This window comes from Oncorhynchus tshawytscha, linkage group LG09 (assembly GCF_018296145.1).
Source record: "Oncorhynchus tshawytscha isolate Ot180627B linkage group LG09, Otsh_v2.0, whole genome shotgun sequence".
NCBI lineage: Eukaryota > Metazoa > Chordata > Actinopteri > Salmoniformes > Salmonidae > Oncorhynchus > Oncorhynchus tshawytscha.
This window is the reverse complement of record NC_056437.1, coordinates 14,747,131-14,770,776: the sequence shown is the minus strand read 5'-3', so window position 1 is coordinate 14,770,776 and position 23,646 is coordinate 14,747,131. Positions and strand designations below refer to the sequence as shown.

The 23,646-nt window shown below is 41.2% G+C and overlaps 1 protein-coding gene across 3 annotated transcripts in view; it reads right to left on the bottom strand.

Moving 5' to 3' along the window:
• Positions 1-23,646, bottom strand: part of cntnap3 (contactin associated protein family member 3) — a 193,204-nt gene that overhangs the window by 135,013 nt on the left and 34,545 nt on the right. For all 3 annotated transcript variants that reach the window (XM_042326590.1, XM_042326591.1, XM_024430942.2), the window contains exon 3: positions 10,293-10,486. In XM_042326590.1, the coding sequence (XP_042182524.1) occupies positions 10,293-10,486 (194 nt within the window). The remainder of the gene's footprint in view (positions 1-10,292; positions 10,487-23,646) is intronic.

Below are 23,646 nucleotides of genomic sequence, written 5' to 3'. Positions count from 1 at the left end.
CCACTGCGACCTGTATGCTCTTGTTGGCTGACCCTCGCTACATATTCGCGGCGAAACCCACTGGCTCCAGGTCTATAAGTCTTTGCTAGGTAAAGCCCCGCCTTATCTAGGCTCACTGGTAACCATAGCAACACCCACACATACACACTACCTCATCCCTATACTGTTATTTCTTTTTTTGCTCTTTTGCACCTCAGTATCTCTACTTGCACATCATCATCTGCACATGTATCACTCCAGTGTTAATGCTAAATTGTAATTACTTCGCCACTATGGCCTATTTTTTGCCTTACCTCCCTAACCTTACTACATTTGCACACACTGCACATAGATTTTTCTATTGTGTTACTGACTATACGTTTGTTTATCACGTGTAACTCTGTTGTTATTTTTGTCGCACTGCTTTGCTTTATCCTGGCCAGTTCTCAGTTGTAAATGAGAACTTGTTCTCAACTGGCCTACCTGGTTAAATAAATACACCTAATAGATTTAAATTCAGTTATTCACAATTCATTACATTTAATCCTTGTAATTTAATCCTAAAATTCCCTGTTTTAGGTCAGTTAGGATCATCACTTTATTTTAAGAATGTGAAATGTCAGAATTATAGTAGAGAGAATGATTTATTTCAGCTTTTATTAATTTCATAACTGAGTCATGTTTGTAGGCCTCTTTGCTCGCACTCACTTTTTCAGTTCTGCCCACAAATTTTCTATAGGATTGAGGTCAGAGTTTTGTGATGGCCACTCCAATACCTTGACTTTGTTGTCTGTAAGCCATTTTGCCACAACTTTGGAAGTATGTGTCACGACTCCTTCCGAAGGTAGCTCCCCTTCCTGTCCGGGTGGCACTCGGCGGTCGTCGTCACCGGCCTACTAGCTGCCACTGATCCTTTTTCCCCTTTCTGTTTATTGGTTTCACCTGTTTGTGTTTTAGGCTGATTAGTCTGGCTTTATTTACCAGTAGGCCCACCTGCTCTTTTTGCGGGATTGTTTTGTGTAACTTGTGTGCACGTCTGTGGGTTGTGCGTTTCCCATTTCGTGGGTTTTGCTGGACAGTTTAAGTCCCCGTGTTTGGGGCATTTGTTTTGTTGTGCGCCCTGTGTTTTCGTGGGGTTGGCTTATGTTCGTCGTTTTGTGCATTAAATATAGCTCTACCCTGAACTTTCTGCGCCTGACTTCTCACCCACTACACCCAGTACGTTACAGTATGCTTGGGGTCATTGTCCATTTGGAAGACCCATTTGCGACCAAGCTTTAACTTCTTGACTGATGTCTTGAGATGTTGCTTCAATATATCATGTTGCTTCAATATATCCACATCATTTTCCTTCCTCATGACGCCATCTATTTATTGAAGTGCATCAGTCCCTCCTGCAGCAAAGCACCCCCACAACATGATGCTGCCACCCCCGTGCTTCACGGTTGGGATGGTGTTCTTTGGCTTGCAAGCTTCCCCCTTCTTCCTCCAAACATAACGACGGTCATTATGGCCAAACAGTTCTATTTTTGTTTCATCAGACCAGAGGACATTTCTCCAAAAACTACAATCTTTGTCCCATGTGCAGTTGCAAACCGTAGTCTGGCTTTTTTGGGCGGTTTTGGAGCAGTGGCTTCTTCCTTGCTGAGTGGCCTTTCAGGTTATGTTGATATAGGACTCGTTTTACTGTGGATATAGATACTTTTGTACCTATTTCCTCCAGCATCTTCACAAGGTATTTCGCTGTTGTTCTGGGATTGATTTGTACTTTTCGCATCGAAGTACGTTCATCTCTAGGAGACAGAAAGCGTCTCCTTCCTGAGCGGTATGATGGCTGCGTTGTCCCATGGTGTTTATACTTGCATACTATTGTTTGTATAGATGAACGTGGTACCTACAGGTGTTGGGAAATTGCTCCCAAGGATGAACCAGACAAAGAGGCACTGAGGTTGAAGGGAGGCCTTGAAATACATCCACATGTACACCTCCAATTGACTCAAATTATGTCAATTAGCCTATCAGAAGATTCTAAAGCCATGACATCATTTTCTTTGAATTAACTAAGCTGTTTAAGTTAAGGCTAGATGGCAGTATTCTGAAGTTTGGATGACTGACGTGCCCAAAGTAAACTGCCTGTTACTCAGGCCCAGAAGCTAGGATATGCATATGGTAGCATTGGATAGAGAACATTCAGAAGTTTCTAAAACTATTAAAATATTGTTTGTGAGTATAACAGAATTGATACGGCAGGCAACAACCCGAGGAGAATCCACCCAGAATATTTTTTTTTGGAGGTCACAGTCCATTCAAATACTTGTCTGTGGGATATTCAAAGTAATTCCTCCCAGATTGCAGTTCCTATGGCTTCCACTAGATGTCAAGTCTTTAGAAACGGTTTCAGGCTTGTTTTTTGAAAAATTAGTTAGAAGTTGTAGTTTTTCAAGGTGGCTCTCATTTGGACTGTAGTCTTGTGGCGCTCGTGGATGAGGGCGCGTACTTCGTTATTTATGTCCGGAATTGAACATACTACATTCTGTATTAAATGTTATCGTTTATTTACATAGTGTACCTGAGGCTTGATTAGAAACGTTGTTTGACTTGTTAGGATGAAGTTTATTGCTAACTTTTTGGATTCCTTTGTCTGCATGATCAACGAGTGGAACGGGTGGATTACTGAAAAAAACGCACCAACTAAAATGACTTTTTTGGGATATAAAGAAAGACTTTATCGAACAAAACGCCAATTTGTTGTGTAGCTGGAACCCTTGCGATTGCAAACAGAGGAAGATCTTCAAAGGTAAGTGATTTATTTTATCGCTATTTAAGATTTTTGTGACGCCTCTGTGGTTTGGAAGATGTTTTTAATGCTGGCAGAAGGGGGCGCTGTCTTCAGGTAATCTTATGGTATGCTTTCGCCATAAAGCCTTTTTGAAATATTACAAAGCGGTTGGATTAACAAGAAGTTAAGCTTTTAAACGATGTAAGACGCTTATATTTTCATGAATGTTCAATATAATAATAATATTATATAATAATTTTGTATTTTGAATTTCGCACTCTGCAATTTCACCGGATGTTGTCGAGGTGGGTCGCTAGCGTCCCACTTAGCCCAAAGAGGTTTTAAAGGAACAGTAAACTTAGTGTATGTAAACTTCTGACCCACTGGAATTACAATACAGTGAATTATAAGTGAAATAATCTGTCTGTAAACAATTGTTGGAAAAATTACTTGTATCATGCACAAAGGAGATGTTCTAACCGACTTGCCAAAACTATAGTTTGTTAACAAGAAATGTGTGGAGTGGTTGAAAAATGAGTTTTAATGACTCCAACCCAAGTGTATGTAAACTTCCGACTTCAACTGTATCTGGAATGGAATGCCCCCCTCTGGTGTTGTGCCCATCCCTCTCCCCTCCTTGAAATGAAATATAGCGAGCAACAAGCACGTCGCAAACAATGTTCCGCTAAGGTAGATATTCGATGTGACATTTTTTCTTTACGTTTCTCTTAGTGACCAATGACCATGCATTGCATTGCATTAAGCTGGCCCAACGAAACAAGCTAGTTAAAGTAGATTATTTCGCAGAGACAACTAGGACATTTTGCAGAATTTATCAGTAGCTAGGTTTCCATCTAATTGGCGACAGATTTTCATGCGAATATTCTAGAATCTGCATGAAGAAAATGTGCATTTTCCCACCAGTGGTGTTTCCACCAAATGAACTTGTTGAGGATAACATAATCAGTGCGTGAGTAAGTAGTGCACACAACATGTACTTTTCCACTTATGCTTTCATGTTTCATGTACCAAATACAAATCTAAAGTTCAATGTTGTGCTTCCATCGCATTTACAACTCTACCAATAGTTTTGCCACAACAACTGTTGCATTGAATAGCAAATGTGCCTAATCTCGTTCTGGCACCTGCACTCTTGCCAACATCTTGCAGATACAGTGCATGTAGGCTGTGCAGGTTGGCTAATCTCCATGAGATTATAATGGATAAGAGCGAGAACATTTTTAATTGTCAAATGGCAATCAAGCATCAATCATCTTGTCACCAGAATAAGACACTTAATATTTATTGGAAAGCATCATCAAGCTCATCACTGTGCACTTTCACCACCCTGTGGAGTTCGTAATTTATTTCATCTGTAGCCTAATAAACTGCATAGTTTCATGAGTTGTAGTGGGAGAAGAACGCACCATATCACGTGACACCAAGTTTACTTTGATATGATGGTTGTTATATCAATATTTGCACATACAGACGTTTTCACCACCAATTCCTGCATTACCTTCCACCCGCCATGTGGAACAGACAAATTATGTTGGCATTTATAAAATTACACCGTTTCCATCACCTGTCGGGATTTTATTTTATACGATATGACTTTACACGCATAAAAACTGTGAATGGAAATGTGGTTAATGCTGTGCACACTTCATATAAATGGTGCACTGTGCAATGTCTGCATCATCGAACAAACAGTTGTTAGCATTGACCTTTAACTCACCATTGTAAAAACGTTTTTAAAAATACATTTTAAAAAGTTGGTGTATTAGTGACATGGCATTGCATTGAACTGGCCAAACGAAACAAGCAAGTTGAATAGATTTCACCTAAATAACTATGATATTTTGCTGAATAAATCAACAGCTATATGCACCAGTGTATATGCACGCTATTCATTCATTGGTGTGCATCAGTGAAAAATCAGAGTAGCTTGCATTTCAATTGAACCTCAACTGCCCCCTTGAAATAAAATAAAAATCATAATATGGAAATAGAGCTACTAAGGTTTTGTTGTGGTGGTGTGATGTAATCCATGCACTCATTGGAATCTACATCATATTTAACTGGTTGACTCAATGGACAAGCTAGATCTAGCTAGATCTAGTTACTAGGTACTGTAATGAACACAAGGGGAGACAGAGAGCTGGTTTCAAGTGCAGGGCGCAGAAGGTGTTTATTGCAAAGAACCACAGGAGGAGGCAGGAAGCTGGGTCCAGGGGCAGGCAGAAGCTCATACATAGGGGGTCCAAAAGGGCACCAGTACAGGCAAGGAAAAGGCTAGTAATGTAGTCTGGGAGATCAGGCAATAGGTAGATAACAAGAAATCTGAAGTACAGGCAGGGAATAGCCATCGTTAGTGAGGCAGGCAAAAACTCATCATACATGGGAGGAGTCATTCACAGGAAACCCAGCACTCTGAAAGCAATGTGTCACAAAACAAACAATACCTCACAGTGATGGGGTGCAAATAACTGAACTAAATAGTGTGTGATAATGACATACAGGTGTGTGAACAGGTGATTAGAATTCAGGTGATTGGAATCTGGAGAGTGAGCTGCATTCAGGGGATCTAGGTGTCTGAGAGTGTGAGCTAGAAAGTGGGCTGGAAAGTGAGCTGCGTCCAGGGGGTGTGAGTTGGAAGCAGACATTACAGCTACTAATCTTGCCTACCAGCCAGCTTGCTCTCGGTCTGGATGTTTGGTTTCAGAGCGCATCAGAACAGTACTTGGTAGTCTATGGCAGGAGCAGAGAAAATAGACACTAGACACCACTTTTAATGGGCTGATCTCTGTCCATCACCAGGCATGTAGCACCTCCCCTCTTTGTGGATTTCAACGTGCAAGCATTGCAAGTAATGGGCCAAACAAAGAAGTGAGTTTGGGAAATCGGAAAGTATGCGTCAACATTTTTTTTTGCACATATACATTTTCTATGCCCGAATTCAGAATCAATTGGGCTCTGGACAAAATAATGTGGTCGCTGTGATAGAACATTTACATTGATTGGCGATCTCAGCAATTTTTCAATGTCCCATCTCATACAGTTGTAGCAGGCTTTCTCCCTCTCCATTTTAAATGTAGGCTCAGTGAAATGACATTGCCACAAGCAGCACCGGAGATATTGAGATGAACTAGATGCAACACAGTCACACACATTAACACTCTTCTTGTTGTGGAAATTGACCCACTAAGCTGTTTACTTTTGGCTTCTATGTCATATCGCTGAGTCTACCTTTAACCACACACCTTTCAAGTCTCACTTTGAGGCACAGTGTTACCAGGCTCTATGCGGCAGAAATTAGAGCCTGGGAGGTGACTAGCTACGTGCACAATCATATTCACAGTGTGAGGGAGTGAGTAGTGAGTCTCAGCCTAGTCTGTCTCCACATGCCACCGCCAGGTAAAATAAATGGTCCAGGTATTCGCCTTTTTTTGGGCATCATCTTAAAAGAAAAGTAAGTTAGTAGCACGCACATCGCCCCTAGGAACTTCTGTCCCACTGAGCTGAAACTTCTGTCCCACTGAGCTATGGACACTGCACAGCTCAGGCTGAGTGGAAGACAGTAGATCAGAGGGGGGATGGAAACTGTCATTCTATACAGCAGGCCAGGTATAGCACTTATTTGGTCATGTCATTTAAAATCTTGAAAGAATCATGTAGGGAAAGGGGGATACCTAGTCAGTTCAACTGAAATGTGTCTTCCGCATTTAACCTAAACCCTCTGCAACAGAGAGCTGCGGAGAGCTGACTTAAATCGACATCCACGTCATCGGCGCCTGGGGAACAGTGGGTTAACTGCCTTTCTCAGGGGCAGAACAACAGATTTTTACCTTGTCAGCTTAGGGATTCGATCCAGCAACCTTTCGGTTACTGGTCTAACACTCCTACCCGCCAGGTTACCTGCCACCCCATGTAGACCGAGTTAAGTGTGATTGCTGAGCAACTCAGCTATAAATGTGCCCTTTCAAAGTAAACTTCGTAGATTATCCAAAAACACAGGACATTGTTCACTGTCTCAAGTGTCCTTGTCTGCTGTGATTGGGTGTGAGAGAGGCAAGAGACTGTGAGGAGAGGGAAGTCAATGCTGGCAAGGGCAGCAGCAGTGTTGATCTACAGGTGAGAGAGTGAGTGACTAAGATTACTTATCCTGTAATGTGAAAATAAACAGTCACAAAACTGTGTGTTCCCTGTCAAGTGAATATATATATATATATATATATATTTGTAAAATATTTTACTGATGTTGATAGTGGTAAAAAAAAAAAAAATTTGGCTTCCTTTGGAAACCAGTCATGTACAGCATACACATAACATCAACCTGTGCACTCTCTGACTTCAGTGATCATCACATACTTTTACCTGGGTTAAAATAGATTCAATGGAACTAGGCCCTGCATTTTCAATGTACATAGCTTGAATGAATCACGTAGATTTGGACAAATGTGATTTTTAATAGAGCAACTGACTGTAAATGTGTCTTTTAAAGTACACTTTATAGGTTATCCAGTAACACAGGACATTGTTCACTGTCTCTGTCTAGCTCACCGTATGTCCTTGCCTGCTGTGATTGGGTGCTAGAGAGGCAAGCAACCGTAAGAAGGGGTCAGAGCATGCAGGAGCAGTGGCAGGGTTGGTATAGAGGTGAGTGAGAGGAGAGTTATTCTCAAAAAGTGGAAAAAAGGAGTCTCACAAAACTGGAGTCCCTTTCAAGGTGTATATACAGTATTGTACTGATGTATGACGGTGGCAAAATGTCGGCATGTGATGATCAACCTCTCCACAACACCAATCACGTCTACAAATCATATTTGTTTTACCCTGCATCATTATAATACAACTGTCTTCATCTTCTGTGTCTTCTTAATATTTGCAGTGAATTACCTTCATTAATGATGGTGACGACTTACCCTTTCACTTATCCTTCCACTTAGTGTTTTCAGAATACCCTTACATATACCCCTCAAAATGCCCCTGAAGAGAAGCATAATAAGTCATGTCAAACTGTGTTTCCGGGGGAGGACCCATGGACCCCCCTCTAACCGCCCCACCACCACAATCGTGTCCCTAGTGTAGTCATTTCTAAAATACTTTATTGCTACAGTATGTTGAAAAATTCATTTGTATTGCCAAGAATAGTATAGTAAAGTTATTATATAACTAACTTAGCCTCATATGACTGAGGAGAACACATAGCCGCATTGATGAAGTGGGTTCTGAAGAATGGTTTCAGTAAAAGATAAACAGATTAATAAGAAATGTAATACTGAAGCTCTCTTTCTCATGTTTTGCTGGCAAACACTTAGATCTACTCTATGAATAATGAGCGTAGTTAACCTCTCTGATCCTAACTTATGTGGCTAATAAGACATGGAAATATTACTGTGTCCTATTATTGGTCCTCTCTTCCTGCTCTCTGGTTGCGTCCCAAATGCATGGGTGTGGACCCTGGCCAAAAGTAGTGCACTAAATAGGGAATAGGGTGGTATTTGGGACACAGACCCTGTCTCTCTTTAAGAAAGGTTAATAATGGGGTCATCACCCTGGAAGTGCCCTACTCACTATTCCATCCTCCCATTAAAGTTGACACTCTGGTTGGCGGTTCAAACTCCAAAATAATGGTGAAATACCTAATTAACATAGAATTTGCTAACTATTATTGTGAGATCGATAGGAGCCAGTCCAGTAGTTGGGTTGACATGAGAGGTATGGTTGCACACTGTATAGATAGAAGTCAGCTCCCTTTTACACTGGCTAGCATCAGTTGGCCCTAAATATGCGGTTACAGCAATGTGTGTGGCCAAACAGCAATCGATAACCACATGACTTATTCAGTACCCATCATGAGCCTTTCTCATAAGAGTAATGGGGACTGTTTCCCCCTCCAGTCACCTGCCTATTGTAAAGGAAATCAATGGAACCCACTTCAACTGAAACTTAAAATAAAAAGTGAGGTCTGAGGTCTGAGGTGGCATTGGAATTTTCAAAAATGAAGAGCTGTGTCCGATACTACAGTGTTTTAAAAATATATATTTTTTTACCTAAGTTTATACTATAGCATTTTACGTCTGTCTTGGAGTGAAATGTACTTTCTTATCATTCTTGCATAATTTGAAAGGGTGAGAAGCATCTTCAGTGTCTTTAAAGCAGGTTGACATTTATTGGAATGAGTGTTGTCCTGGAGGCAGAACTGAGATTCCTCTAGATAGGCCAACTGCAAAGGCAAAATTTGCTATATTGTCAAAATTCCTGAAAACAAAAATGTGCTTTTTGGTCTTAATTTAAGTTTAGGGTTTGGCATTAGGTTTAGCAGTGTGGTTAAGGTTAGGGTTAAGGTTAAGGTTAGGTTTAAAATCTGATTTTATGACTTTGTGGCTATGCCAGCTAGTGACCACGCTGCAGAGCTGTCTCTAGAACAAGATTCATAATGAAAAATGCTAACTTGCGTCTTTAAAGAGGGAGGATGAGCCATGCGTCTGGTGAAGTGGAGCATTAAGCCCAACAAATTGCACTGCCTCCCTGCTGAGGAAGCTCAGTATGCTGCATCTCATTTGTGTGTGTGTGTGTGTGTGTGTGTGTGTGTGTGTGTGTGTGTGTGTGTGTGTGTGTGTGTGTGTGTGTGTGTGTGTGTGTGTGTGTGTGTGTGTGTGTTGTGTGTGTGTGTATGATAAAGCTCATGAAGCAGCATCTCATTTGCTCCTGGAGTGAGGTATCCCTTTGAAATATACCCAGAGTCAAGGAGCACATCTCTCCATTGCCTGCCCCCTGTCTGAAAAGCCTTTGCTCATGGAGAGAGAAAGAGAGTGAACAACACTCATCCCTAAAACTTAAACTTACTAAACCCTGTCTCAGGAAACAAAAAAAACACACTAGGACTTTTGAACGATACTGATGCTAGACTGCTGCTGTCATCGACTGTCATCGACTAACTGGGAAGACTAGCATCTGGAGTTTAAAAATCCTTAAAAAGGTTTTTAGGATTTATCAGAATATGTGCAGACACTTTTTGCTTAGTACTTTTTACAATATGCATAGTCAAACTGCGAGAAGATGAGAGTACTGTAGTTGTGAAATACATTAATTTAATTGACAATCTTTCAAATTTTCTCCTCCTCATGTCAGCTAAAATTATCCGAATGTTATTTAGTACAGAAAGCAAGTAACAAGGATGGTAACACTAAAAAGCAGCTACATCTAATAATTACCTCAGTCAACAGTACAGAGCTAAGCTGAGCTGTTCCTGCCTTCCGGTGTTTCATCTATTATTCATTGATAGTGAAAGGACTCTTATGAGTCGGCTACATGGTGTACTGGTCTGCATCTGAAATGGCTCCCTATACAGTGTACTACATTTGACCAGGGCCCTTGTCTAGGCTCTGCCGCAAGCTTCCACCTTGCCACAACGTGAGCCTGGGAGCCGAGGGTAGCCCTGGTAAAACGTAGCACACTATACAGGGAAAAGGGTGCCAATATGTGCCATTTTATACACAGCCATTATGGTCTTGTCCCACTAACTTACCCGGATGTTGTCCTCCTGGCGGTACTGTTTCCAGTTGCAGCCCGTGTCGCTGAACATGAGGAGGAAGGAGGAGACCCAGTCTGAGCTGCCATAGCGACCCTGCGTGGCCACGGCTGTGATCTCTGTCCGCTCCCCCAGGTCCACCTCCAACCATTGGTACTTATTAGACTCCACAGGAGCCCAGCCTCCAGCACCTGCAGGAAATACCGCACAGAGATACCACATATTGTAACTCTTTGGGAAGGTTTCTCTGACACAGATTAAGCCTAATAGTGAACTAAAGAGCATTTTCAATGGAGATTATCCAAGATGTAATTTATTGTTAATAATAATAATAATAATCTATTAATAGATTGTTGCGCAGCATTGTGCCTCTCAAAATAAAGTGTTACCGTGAACCATTTAAGAGGAGCACATGCGTAAGACATAATCAGTGTACACATACAGTACAGTGTACAGTACATAATCAGTACAGTGTATATGCTCAGTGGGAATGAAGCAGTACAGTGTATATGCTCAGTGGGAATGAAGCAGTACAGTGTATATGCTCAGTGGGAATGAAGCAGTACAGTGTACAGTACATAATCAGTACAGTGTATATGCTCAGTGGGAATGAAGCAGTACAGTGTATATGCTCAGTGGGAATGAAGCAGTACAGTGTATATGCTCAGTGGGAATGAAGCAGTACAGTGTATATGCTCAGTGGGAATGAAGCAGTACAGTGTATATGCTCAGTGGGAATGAAAGCAGTGTATACAGTGTATATGCTCAGTGGGAATGAAGCAGTACAGTGTATATGCTCAGTGGGAATGAAGCAGTACAGTGTATATCCTCAGTGGGAATGTACAGTGTATATGCTCAGTGGGAATGAAGCAGTACAGTGTATATGCTCAGTGGGAATGAAGCAGTACAGTGTATATGCTCAGTGGGAATGAAGCAGTACAGTGTACAGTACATGATCAGTACAGTGTATATGCTCAGTGGGAATGAAGCAGTACAGTGTATATGCTCAGTGGGAATGAAGCAGTACAGTGTACAGTACATGATCAGTACAGTGTATATGCTCAGTGGGAATGAAGCAGTACAGTGTATATCCTCAGTGGGAATGAAGCAGTACAGTGTATATCATCAGTGGGATTGAAGCAGTACAGTGTATATCATCAGTGGGAATGAAGCAGTACAGTGTATATCATCAGTGGGAATGAAGCAGTACAGTGAATATCATCAGTGGGAATGAAGCAGTACAGTGCATATCATCAGTGGGAATGAAGCAGTACAGTGTATATCATCAGTGGATTGAAGCAGTACAGTGTATATCATCAGTGGGAATTGAAGCAGTACAGTGAATATCATCAGTGGGAATGAAGCAGTACAGTGTATATCATCAGTGGGAATGAAGCAGTACAGTGTATATCATCAGTGGGAATGAAGCAGTACAGTGAATATCATCAGTGGGAATGAAGCAGTACAGTGCATATCATCAGTGGGAATGAAGCAGTACAGTGTATATCATCAGTGGAATTGAAGCAGTACAGTGTATATCATCAGTGGGATTGAAGCAGTACAGTGAATATCATCAGTGGGATTGAAGCAGTACAGTGTATATCATCAGTGGGATTGAAGCAGTACAGTGTATATCATCAGTGGGATTGAAGCAGTACAGTGTATATCATCAGTGGGATTGAAGCAGTACAGTGTATATCATCAGTGGGATTGAAGCAGTACAGTGTATATCATCAGTGGGATTGAAGCAGTACAGTGTATATCATCAGTGGGATTGAAGCAGTACAGTGTATATCATCAGTGGGATTGAAGCAGTACAGTGTATATCATCAGTGGGATTGAAGCAGTACAGTGTATATCATCAGTGGGATTGAAGCAGTCTTGCACTGCGAGACCTAACCTGAGAACATATACATCCATTACAGAGCTGGTGGCAAAACGAGGATGCAATGATCCGCCAGCAGGTACTGTGCACACAGTAATACTTGAGAAATGTGTCATTGACATTCAGGGCCATTTTGTGAGCAGGAGTCACTCTCCGTTGTATGATAAAGAAGAGCAGTTTCGATCATGCAACTAGTTAAAATGTGCAGAAAGTGTCCAAGTCTCTCACAGTAAAGTAACCACTCAAACTGGAGCTATGCATGGTCATGACTGTAGTAGTTTATATAGTCAATCCCCTAAACAGACACTTGTCAAGTGCAGTACCATTAGCTGCTTTTTGCGGGGAAGATTTTACTTGCAATGACTGTGATATATGATGGTTCTCTTACCTACCTTAGTTGAATGTACCGACTAAGTGGCTTTAGAAAAGAGCGTCTGGTAAATGACCAAACGTTCATGTTAATGTAGATAGAAGAAAAATAGAGCAATCTGATCAACAGAGTGACCTATTCCATGAAACATCACAACAGGTTGTGGAACAGGCATTTGGCTTCTGCAAGAGCCAGGAGGAGGGAGAGAGGGAAGCCAGCCGGATAGAGACATGAGGAGGAGGGAGAGAGGAAAGCCAGTCGGATAGAGACATGAGGAGAAGTGATGAAATGGCACTCTGTAGAATGGAGACGCCGCCGTGAGAAAGGAGGTACGACAGGATGAGAAGTGTGCTAATGTCTGTGAGAGAAGGGAAGCATAAAGTGCTGAGTCGGGCCAAAGTGCAGCCTCAGAGCCCCGAACGCCAGATGGACAGAACGGGAGCAGAGCTGTCTAGAGGAGGTGCCCAGGCTTCCAGCAGGGTCGGCACAAAGACAGAACACAAGACAGCTAGAGGGCCTAGCACAGAAATGACTCATACCGCAGCTGCCAATAGAAATGCCCCAATAAGCTGCAGCATGCCTTACTCTATACAGAGAGAGAACACACAGAGCCTTTTAAGTACCCAACACAAAGACACCGAGGTTAAAGACTATTTAACATTTGGTACCAAGTTGATGTCATCTAACTAAGCTGAAGCAAATAGTCTCCAGGAACCCCACAGGGACTTAGGGACCAGATTCCACTGATTATCCACCCTTAATATTCCTACTTTACCGTTTATATAACCGTCTGTTGGTTGTACTCACACTACTGTCTGGTCCGGGTTAAGGCAACAAGCTGCCTGTATAGGTTGGTATTTAGAACATGAGGCAGTGAAAGGCCTGGTTTAATAAGTACTTAACTTTAATAGCAGACAGACATTGCCATTGACACAGCGATGAGAGGGAGAGTGAACACGTTGACCTTTGTTCATTACTGGTGATGGAATAGAGAGCAGAGAGAGCATGTAGGGGAGACAAAGAGGAGCAGAATTCACAATACCAGGAGGGTATCCAGCTATGAAGACTCTGGCCCTGGTCAAAAGTAGTGCACTACATAGGGAAAAAAGTAAAGCACTATAATAACAGGGTGCCATTTGGGACGCAAACCAGAGACAGAATAAAGGGGTGGTTTTTTTCAAGCAATTAACACATTCATATTTTTATTCTGTCTTGAAAATGGGCAATTATTAGCTCCCACGGGAAGGCTAATGGCTCCTAATGGTTGCTGGGAAGGCCTGTGTGGGGTTACGTTCCAAATTAAACCCTATTCCATATTTAGTGCAATCAATGGACCAGGGCTCAAAAGTAGTGCACTAGATAGGGAATATGATGCCATTTGGGACATATCCCTGGATTCCCATTGTGTTCTCCCTCTGTCTGCAGTGCTGTCTGTTCAAATCAAGGAAATCTCCCCTGATCTTCTCTTTAGTCCCTGACTGGAACGGACAGGGCTGCTGCTTTTCCCACTGTGCATGGTTATTAGGGTTAATGTAGGGTCAGGAACGTGGTCATTATACCACCGCTGTGCTGCTGCCCATTCAAATAAACACATCATATACAGTGTATTCAGACATTCATATTCCTTAACTTATTCCACATTTGTTGGTGTTACAGCATGAATTCAAAATGGATTAAAAAATAAATAATAATTCAAATCACCCGCCTACACACAATACCCCATAATGACAAAGTGAAAACATGTTTTCAGAAACTTTTGCAAATGTATTTAAAATGAAATAGAGAGATCTCATTTACATAATTAGCCACACGCCTTTGCTATGACATTCCAAATTAATTTATAGATTGTTGAAATTGGGAAATTGGGAAATCATTGGGAAATTGAAAAAAATATGGAACTACCCAGATTCTGCCTAGAGCTGGCTGTCCGACCAAACTGAGCAACCGGGCAAGAAGGACCTTGGCCAGGGAAATCTCCCCTGAACTACAGAGTTCCTTGGTTGAGATGGGAGAACCTGCCACAAGGACAACAGCACTTCACCAATCTGGGTTTTTGTTGGAGGAAATTATGGTTGAAATGACTAATTATGTATACATTCCAATCAGAACTGACTAGTCCAAATGCTATAATGTACTGTACATATATGCATTTTCTCTCTTGCTCCCATTCCCAATTGTATATAATATAGTCAGGAGTTTAGTAAAAATGACGGTCTGTTCCTTGTACAAATGAATGTACTATCTCCAGGTGGCAGGAACGGACTATCTCCAGACTGTCTAGAATGCTGATTTAAACTGACTGACCTTGACTTCAGGCGTGGAGCGAAGGCTCGAGAACTATAGGGCCTCTCTACCGGTGAAAGAGATAGAACATTTAGAAAACGCTGACGTCATTTTCAGTTTATAACCTGTGGAAAAATGTGTATGTGGCAGTACTCTCTTGAATTAAACGCTGTTACCTGACTTTTAAGACCGGGACTCTTGGGTCTTACAATCCCTTTAGAATGCATTGACAGAGTAATAATTCTGATTGGGAAATAATACAGAGGAATTTAGAATTTCACTAACAGTTTTAAGGGAGAGTGGCCAGATGGAAGCCTATCCTGAGAAAAAGGCACATGACAGCACGCCTGGAAAAAGAAACATGAAAGACCCTGAGATAAGGCAAAATATTCTGTGGTCTGATGAGACAAATGTAACTCTTTGGCATGAATGTAAAACACTGTCTGGAGAAAACCAGGGACAGCTCTTCACCCATCTAACACCATCCCTACCGTGAAGCATAAGGGTGGCAGCATCATGCTATGGGGATGCTTTTCAGCGGCAGGGACTGGGAGACTGGTAAGGATAGAGGGAACAATGACTGGAGCCAGATACAGGCAAATCCTTGATCAGAACCTGCTTCAGAGGCAAATTACCTTAGACTAGGGCAAAGGTTACCGTTCCAACACTTACAATGACCCCAAGCATACAGCCAAAGCAATGCTGGAATGGCTTCAGAACAACAATGGGAAAGTACTTGAGTGGCACAGCCAAAGCCAGACTTAAATCCCATTGAAATCTGTGGATAGACTTGAACATCACTGTTCACCACCACCCCACATCTAACTTAACAATGCTTCAGTAAATCTGCATAAAAGAATGGGAGAAAAAACCCAAATCCAGATGTGCAAAGCTGATACAGACATACCCAAGACGGCTGAAAGCTGATACAGACATACCCAAGACGGCTCAAAGCTGATACAGACATACCCAAGACGGCTCAAAGCTGATACAGACATACCCAAGACGGCTCAAAGCTGATACAGACATACCCAAGACGGCTCAAAGCTGATACAGACATACCCAAGACGGCTCAAAGCTGATACAGACATACCCAAGACGGCTCAAAGCTGATACAGACATACCCAAGACGGCTCAAAGCTGCAATCACCGCCAAAGTATTGATTCAGGGGTGTGAATACTTATTTACATTTGATATTTCTGCATTTGATTTTCAATAAATTTGCAAAAATGTTTCCATGTTTTCACTGTGTTATTAGGGGGTATTGTGTGTAGATGGGTGAGAAAACAAATATATTTCAACCATTTTTAATTCAGGCTGTAACAGAACATGTGGAATAAGTCAAGGGGTATGAATATTTTCTGAAGGCACCGTATCTGACTAAAGGTCTGAAAATATAAACATTATCAGTGGGATCTAATCATTTGTCCATAATCAACACTGACTATGAGTTTTTCGTAGGCAACAGTTTTTTTTGTTGTGTTTTTTTCAGTGACAAATTGTGGTAAATTTCTCTAATGCCATATGTACTACCCAGCGGAAAAAAACATGTTGAAATAATGTCATCACAACCTTGTAAACGGGTTAAAATTATGTTATGATTTCAACCAGCTTTGCCTTGTCAGAAGTACCCCACACAGAGAGACATGGTTGGTTACCACACTGAGTGGAATCACACAGTACTGCAAACACTTTCATTTTCTAAGGTTCTACAAAATACAACTTTTCTTTTCTTCACAGATCAGTGGTGAATTCCATCACGAGTCACCAATGTAGCTGTAGGGTTTCTAAATTGAATAATCCCTTTACTCTCTGTTCCAATAACTCTCTACCCTCTGTCTTTAGATTTGGTCATATTGTGTATGACAGGCCTTCCAACCAGGAAGATAAAATCACTCAGACTTTTCTTCTCTTCCTGTCATGGGGTGGATCCAAAATGGCACCCTATTCCAGGTATCATAGACTAGATTGAGCCAAGGACCATTTTCTTCTTGAGCGGATGGACAGGAGGCTGGAACATAATTATAACATCATTTGTAGACTGTACATGTTTCCACAAGCCCAAACAGATGTAATACTTGACTAAAACACAATTTCAACCTTACTTACATGTATTTTTTCTAACTGTTATTTAACTAAGCAAGTCAGTTAAGAAGAATTTCTTATTTACAATGACAGCCTGGGAACAGTGGGTTAACTGGTCTAGGAACAGTGGGTTAACTGCCTTGTTCCGGGGCAGACCGACAGTTTTTTACCTTGTCAGCTCAGGGATTTGATCTTTCAACCTTTCGGTTTTTAGTCAAACGCTCTAACCTCTAGGCTACCTGCCGTCCTGTATATGACCACAAATATATTTATTAATACGTTGGAACATGTTTCTGGTGTTTTTACAGTCTTTTATGTCCAACAATTAATTAATAAATAAATATATTTTGGTTAACAAATATATATATATATTTTAAATATTATTGGCACCTAGTTTTCAATATTTTGTCCACCCTCCCCTTGCGAGGGTAAAGGCACTTTTATCATGTTTAATGAGATTGGAGAACACATCGGGAGGGACCTTAGACCATTCCTCCATACAGAATCTTTCCAGATCCTTGATGTCCTTCGGTCTGTGCTTGTGGACTGCCCTGTTCAATTCAAACCACTGGTTTCCAATGAGGTTCAAGTCTCGAGACAGATGGCCATTGCTAATGTTGATTTTGTGGTCAATAAACCATTTTCTTTGTGGATTTTGATGTGTGCTTGGGGTCATTGACTTGCTGGAAGATCCACTCGGGGTGAGATCTTGCGTGAAGCCCCAGATCAAGGGAGATTATCAGTGGTCTTGTATGTCTTCCATTTCCTAATAATTGCTCCCACAGTTGATTTCTTCAAACCAAGCTGCTTACCTATTGCAGATTCAGTCTTCCCAGCCTGGTGCAGGTCTACAATTTTGTTTCTGGTGTCCTTTGACAGCTCTTTGGTCTTGGCCATAGTGGAGTTTGGAGTGTGACTGTTTGAGGTTGTGGACAGGTGTCTTTTATACTGATAACAAGTTCAAACAGGTACCATTAATACAGGTAACGAGTGGAGGACAGAGGAGCCTCTTAAAGAAGAAGTTACAGGTCTGTGAGAGCCAGAAATCTTGCTTGTTTGTAGGTGACCAAATACTTATTTTCCACCATAATTTGCAAATAAATTCATTAAAAATCCTACAATGTGATTTTCTGGATTTCTCATTTTGTCTATCATAGTTGAAGTGTACCTATGATGAAAATTACAGGCCTCTCTCATCTTTTTAAGTGGGAGAACTTGCACAATTGGTGGCTGACTAAATACTTTTTTGCCCCACTGTATATTATATTCAAAACAAAATATAAAACACCATTACATATCTACAATACAAAATGTATAATACCACCATAGAACAATATTACAATGTACGTGTGTGTAGTGTGCGTATGCTAGTGTGTGTGTACGTATGCATGTCTGTACCTGTGTGTGTGTCTCTTCACAGTCCCCGCTGTTCCATAAGATATTTGTAACTATTTTTTAAGAGATTCTACTGTTTGCATCAGTTACCAGAATAGAGTTCCATGTAGTCATGGCTCTACACTATGTAGCACTGAGCACCATAGTCTGTTCTGGGCTTGGGGATTGTGAAGGGAACTCTAGTGACATGTCTTGTATGGTATGCATTGATGTCCAAGCTGTGTGCTAGTAGTTTAAAACCTCTTAAGGATCTGCCCCTTTTTTTAAATTTTTGCCTAAAATGACATACCCAAATCTATCTGCCTGTAGCTCAGGTATTGAAGCAAAGACATGCATATTCTTGATAACATTTTAAAGGAAACACTTTGAAGTTTGTAGAAATGTGAAATGAATGTAAGAGAATATAACACATTCAATCTGGTAAAAGAAAATACAAAGAAAAAAACCGTTTAAAAATAAAATAAAAATTGTACAATCATCTTTGAAATGCAAGAGAAATGCCATCATATATTATTCTAGCCTAGGCACAATTTAGAATTTTGGCCACTAGATGGCAGCAGTGTATGTGCAAAGTTTTAGACTGAGCCAATGAACCATTGCATGTATATTCAATTTTGTATCAAGACTGCCCAAATGTACCTAATTGGTTTATTAATAACTTTTCAAGTTCATAACTGTGCATAACTCCTGAAACAATAACATGGTATTCTTTCACTGTAATAGCTACTGTAAATTGGACATTAACAATCATTTAAGCTTTCTGCCAATATCAGATATGTCTATGTCCTGGGAAATGTTCGTGTTACATACAACCTCATGCTATCTCACTAGCCTAAGTTAGCTCAACGGTCCCTTGGGAGACCCACCGATCCTGAAGAAGTTTAAAACAGACAGCTCAGTGCATTCAGCTTGTCAACACTTCTTACAAAAACAAGTAGTGATGAAGTAAATCTCTCCTCCACTTTGAGGCATGAGAGATTGACATGCATATCATTAATGTTAGGTACTGTACCCGTGTACATTTAAGGGCCAGCTGTGCTGCTCTGTTCTGAGCCAGTTGTAATTTTCCTACATCTTTTGTGGCACCTGACCACATGACTGAAAAGTAGTCCAGGTGAGACAAAACTAGGGCCCGTAGGACCTGCCCTGTTGATAGTGTTGTTAAGAAGGCAGAGCAGTGCTTTATTGTGGACAGACTTCTCCCCATCTTAGCTAATGTTGTATCTACATGTTTTGACCATGATAGTTTACAATCCAGGGTTACTGCAGGCAGTTTAGTCACCTCAATTTGCTCAATTTTCACATTATTCATTATACAATTTAGTTGAGGTTTAGGGATTAGTGAATTATTTGTCCCAAATAAAATGCTTTTAGTTTTTCAAATATTTAGGACTAACTTATTCCTTGGCACCCATTCTGAAACTAACTTTGTTAATTGTTGCAGTAATTTCAGTCGCTGTAGTAGTTGACATGTATAGTGTTAAACAGATAAGATGACGTCGACAGAAAGGGCTGCCTCGCTTCTAGTCCTTAGGAAACTCTGCAGTATTTCGGTTTTTTGTATTATTTCTTATATTGTTAACCCAGAAAATCTTAAGTGTTATTACACACAGCTGGGAAGAACTATTGGATATCAGAGCAACAGGGTATCCTGGGGCGGCAGGGTAGCCTAGTGGTTAGAGCGGTGGACTAGTAACCGGAAGGTTGCAAGTTAATTAAAACCCCTGAGCTGACAAGGTACAAATCTGTCGTTCCATTGAAAATAACGATTTGTTCTTAACTGACTTGCCTGGTTAAATAAAGGTAAAATAAAATAAATAAAAATGTCAACTTATCAGCATTACGACCAGCAATACAACTTTCCCGAAGCGGATCCTTTGTCCGAACCACCCAGGGCATTTGAACAGATTCCAGAGGCTGACCCAAAACAACGCCGCCGGAGAAGACTGAGCGGTCTTCTGGTCAGACTTCGGAGGCCACACCACCCACCGCTTCCAAGTATATTTGCTAATGTCTCTAGATAACAAGGTAGACATTTTGCTCCTCCCTTCCTATGGCAGAAACTCAAACAGGATGTAACCGTGCTAAGGACTATTCATCGCAGGACTGACCAATCGGAATCCACGCTTCAAGAATGTTTTGATCACGCGGACTGAGACATGTTCCGGGTAGCCTCAGAGAATAATATTGACGTATACGCTGATTTGGTGAGTGAGTTTATAAGGAAGTGTATAGGAGATGTTGTACCTACTACGACTATTAAAACCTACCCTAACCAGAAACCATGGATAGATGGCGGCATTCGTGCAAAACTGAAAGTGCAAACCACTGCATTTAACCATGGAAAGGTGACTGGGGATATGGCCGAATACAAACGGTGTAGTTATTCCTTCCGCAAGGCAAACAAACAAGCTAAATGTCAGTATAGCGACAAAGTGATGTCGCAATTCAATGAGACAGACATGAGACATATGAAGACTTTGAAGCGTGTTAACCCTCGAAAGGCTGCCGGCCCAGACGGCATCCCTAGCCGCGTCCTCAGAGCATGTGCAGACCAGCTGGCTGGTGTGTTTTTACAAACATATTCAATCTCTCCCTATCCCAGTCTGCTGTCCCCACATGCTTCAAGATGGCCACCATTGTTCCTCTACCCAAGAAGGCAAAGGTAACTGAACTAAATGACTATCGCCCTGCAGCACTCACTTCTGTCATCATGAAGTGCTTTGAGAGGCTAGTCAAGGATAATATAACCTCCACCTTACCGGTCACCCTGGACCCACTTCAATTTGCTTACCGCCACAATAGGTCCACAGATCACATTCCCAGTGGGTCAGAAGTTTACATACATTCAATTAGTATTTGGTAGCATTACATTTAAATTGTTTAACTTGGATCAAACATTTTGGGTAGCCTTCCACAATAAGTTAGGTGAATTTTGGCCCATTCCTCTTGACAGAGCTGGTGTAACCGAGTCAGGTTTGAAGGCCTCCTTGCTCGCACGCACTTTTTCAATTCTGCCCACACATTTTCTATAGGATTGAGGTCAGGGCTTAGTGATGGCCACTCCAATACCTTGACTTTGTTGCCCTTAAGCCATTTTGCCACAACTTTTGAAGTATGCTTGGGGTCATTGTCCATGTGGAAGACCCATTTGTGACCAAGCTTTAACTTTCTGACTAATGTCTTGAGATGTTTCTTAAATATATCCACCTAATTTCCTGCCTCATGATGCCATCTATTTTGTGAAGTGCACCACTCCCTCCTGCAGCAAAGCACCCCCAAAAGATGATGCTGCCATCCCCGTGCTTCACGGTTGGGATGGTGTTCTTCGGCTTGCAAGCGTCCCCCCCTTTTTCCTCCAAACATAACGATGGTCATTATGGCCAAACAGTTTTATTTTTGTTTAATCAGACCAGAGGACACTACTCCAAAAAGTACGATCTTTGTCCCCATGTGCAGTTGCAAACCGTAGTCTGGCTTTTTTATGGTGGTTTTTGGAGCAGTGGCTTCTTCCTTGCTGAGTGGCCTTTCAGGTTATGTCGATATAGGACTTGTTTTACTGTGGATATAGATATGTTTGTACCTGTTTCCTCCAGCATCTTCACAAGGTCCTTTGCTGTTGTTCTGGGATTGATTTGCACTTTTCGCACCAAAGACCAAAGTTTTGTTTTACCATAATTCATCTTTCTTTCATAGTGTAGTTTCTTATTTTTATTCAGTTTAGTCACATGGTCTCTCAATTTGCTGTATGTTTGCCAATCGGTTATGCTGCCAGACTATTTGCCATACATTTTGCCTCATACCTCTAAAGCATAACATTTTTCAATTCCTCATTAATCCAAGGGGATTTAACAGTTTTTACAGTCATTTTCTTAATGGGTGCATGCTTATTAGTAACTGGAATAAGCAATTTCATAAATGTGTCAAGGGCAGTGTCTGGTTTCTCCTCAATTCACACCACAGAGCAGCAAATATTCTTTACATCATCTAAATAAGAATCACTATTGAACTATACTGTATGACCTCATACAGTATATTAGGCCCAGCCTTTGGCACTTTGGTTTTCCTAGACATGGCTAATATATTGTGATCACTACATACGATGATTTGGATACTACTTTAAAGCAATTTCTGCCGCATTAGTAAAGACGTGATCAATTCATGTTGATGATTTCATTCTTGTGCTGTTTGTAACTACCCTGGTAGGTTGACTAATAACCTGAACCAGGTTTCATGCACTGGTTACCGTTTGAAGCTTTTTCTTGAGTGGGCAGCTTGATGAAAGCACCCAGAAAATATACCACCCTGTTGATATCACATACCTTATCAAGCATTTCACACATATTATTCAGATACTGACTGTTAGCACTTGGTGGTCTATAGCAGTTTCCCACAAGAATGGGGTTTAGGTGAGGCAGATGAACCTGTAGCCATACTTATTTAACTAGGCAAGTCATTTAAGAACAAATTCTTATTTTCAATGACAGCCTAGGAACAGTGGGTTAACTGCCTTGTTCAGAGGCAGAACAACAGATTTGTAACTTGTCAGCTCAGGGATTTGATCTTGCAACCTTTCGGTTTACTAGTCCAACACTAACCACTAGGCTACACTGCCGCCCCAGTATTTAACACTATTTAACAAGGGTGCCAATAATTCTGGATGTAACTGTAAATCATTCTTGCCTAGACTGCCAAGTGTTGCCCTGTCTATTTTAGAGGGGAGATTGGGAAATTGTGGCCGACACGACTTTGGCGAGTCATACCAGATTTCCAGACAAGAGCAGATGCGTGTCTAATGAAGGGACTACTCACTCATCAATAGTGTACTGTTTTTCCACTTGCTAGGGAATGAATAAGGAATGTTTAACACCTGTTTAGAGTGTGGGTCCTTGAGTGACACCAACCGTCTAATAATGGCCATATGAATAACATGGCAGATCATCAGAGGGAAAGCACCGGAATTTGGGAGGACTTTCTGATAGGACATTCCAAGCTGGCATCTGGCTGAGCTGCCAGTTCAGGTAAATGTTCACTAGACCAAAATGGCCACCAGTTCTCTCCAAAAGACATGGAGAGACAAATCAGACCATGAAACCGGAGGACAGTGGATCGCTGATTGAACAAATAGATCAGTATGTGATTAGCCAATAGTTCTTTATAGAGTTCATTTCAATGAATGGTCTCCACTTAGTTGAATTTCACTTCAAGAAAAGGAATTAGCCAGCCAAAATGTAATTTCAAAGCATATTTCAATATAATTGTATAACTGTCAGTATCACAAAAATGAAAAAAGAAACCATTTAAATGTTAAATACTGATATTAACATTTAGC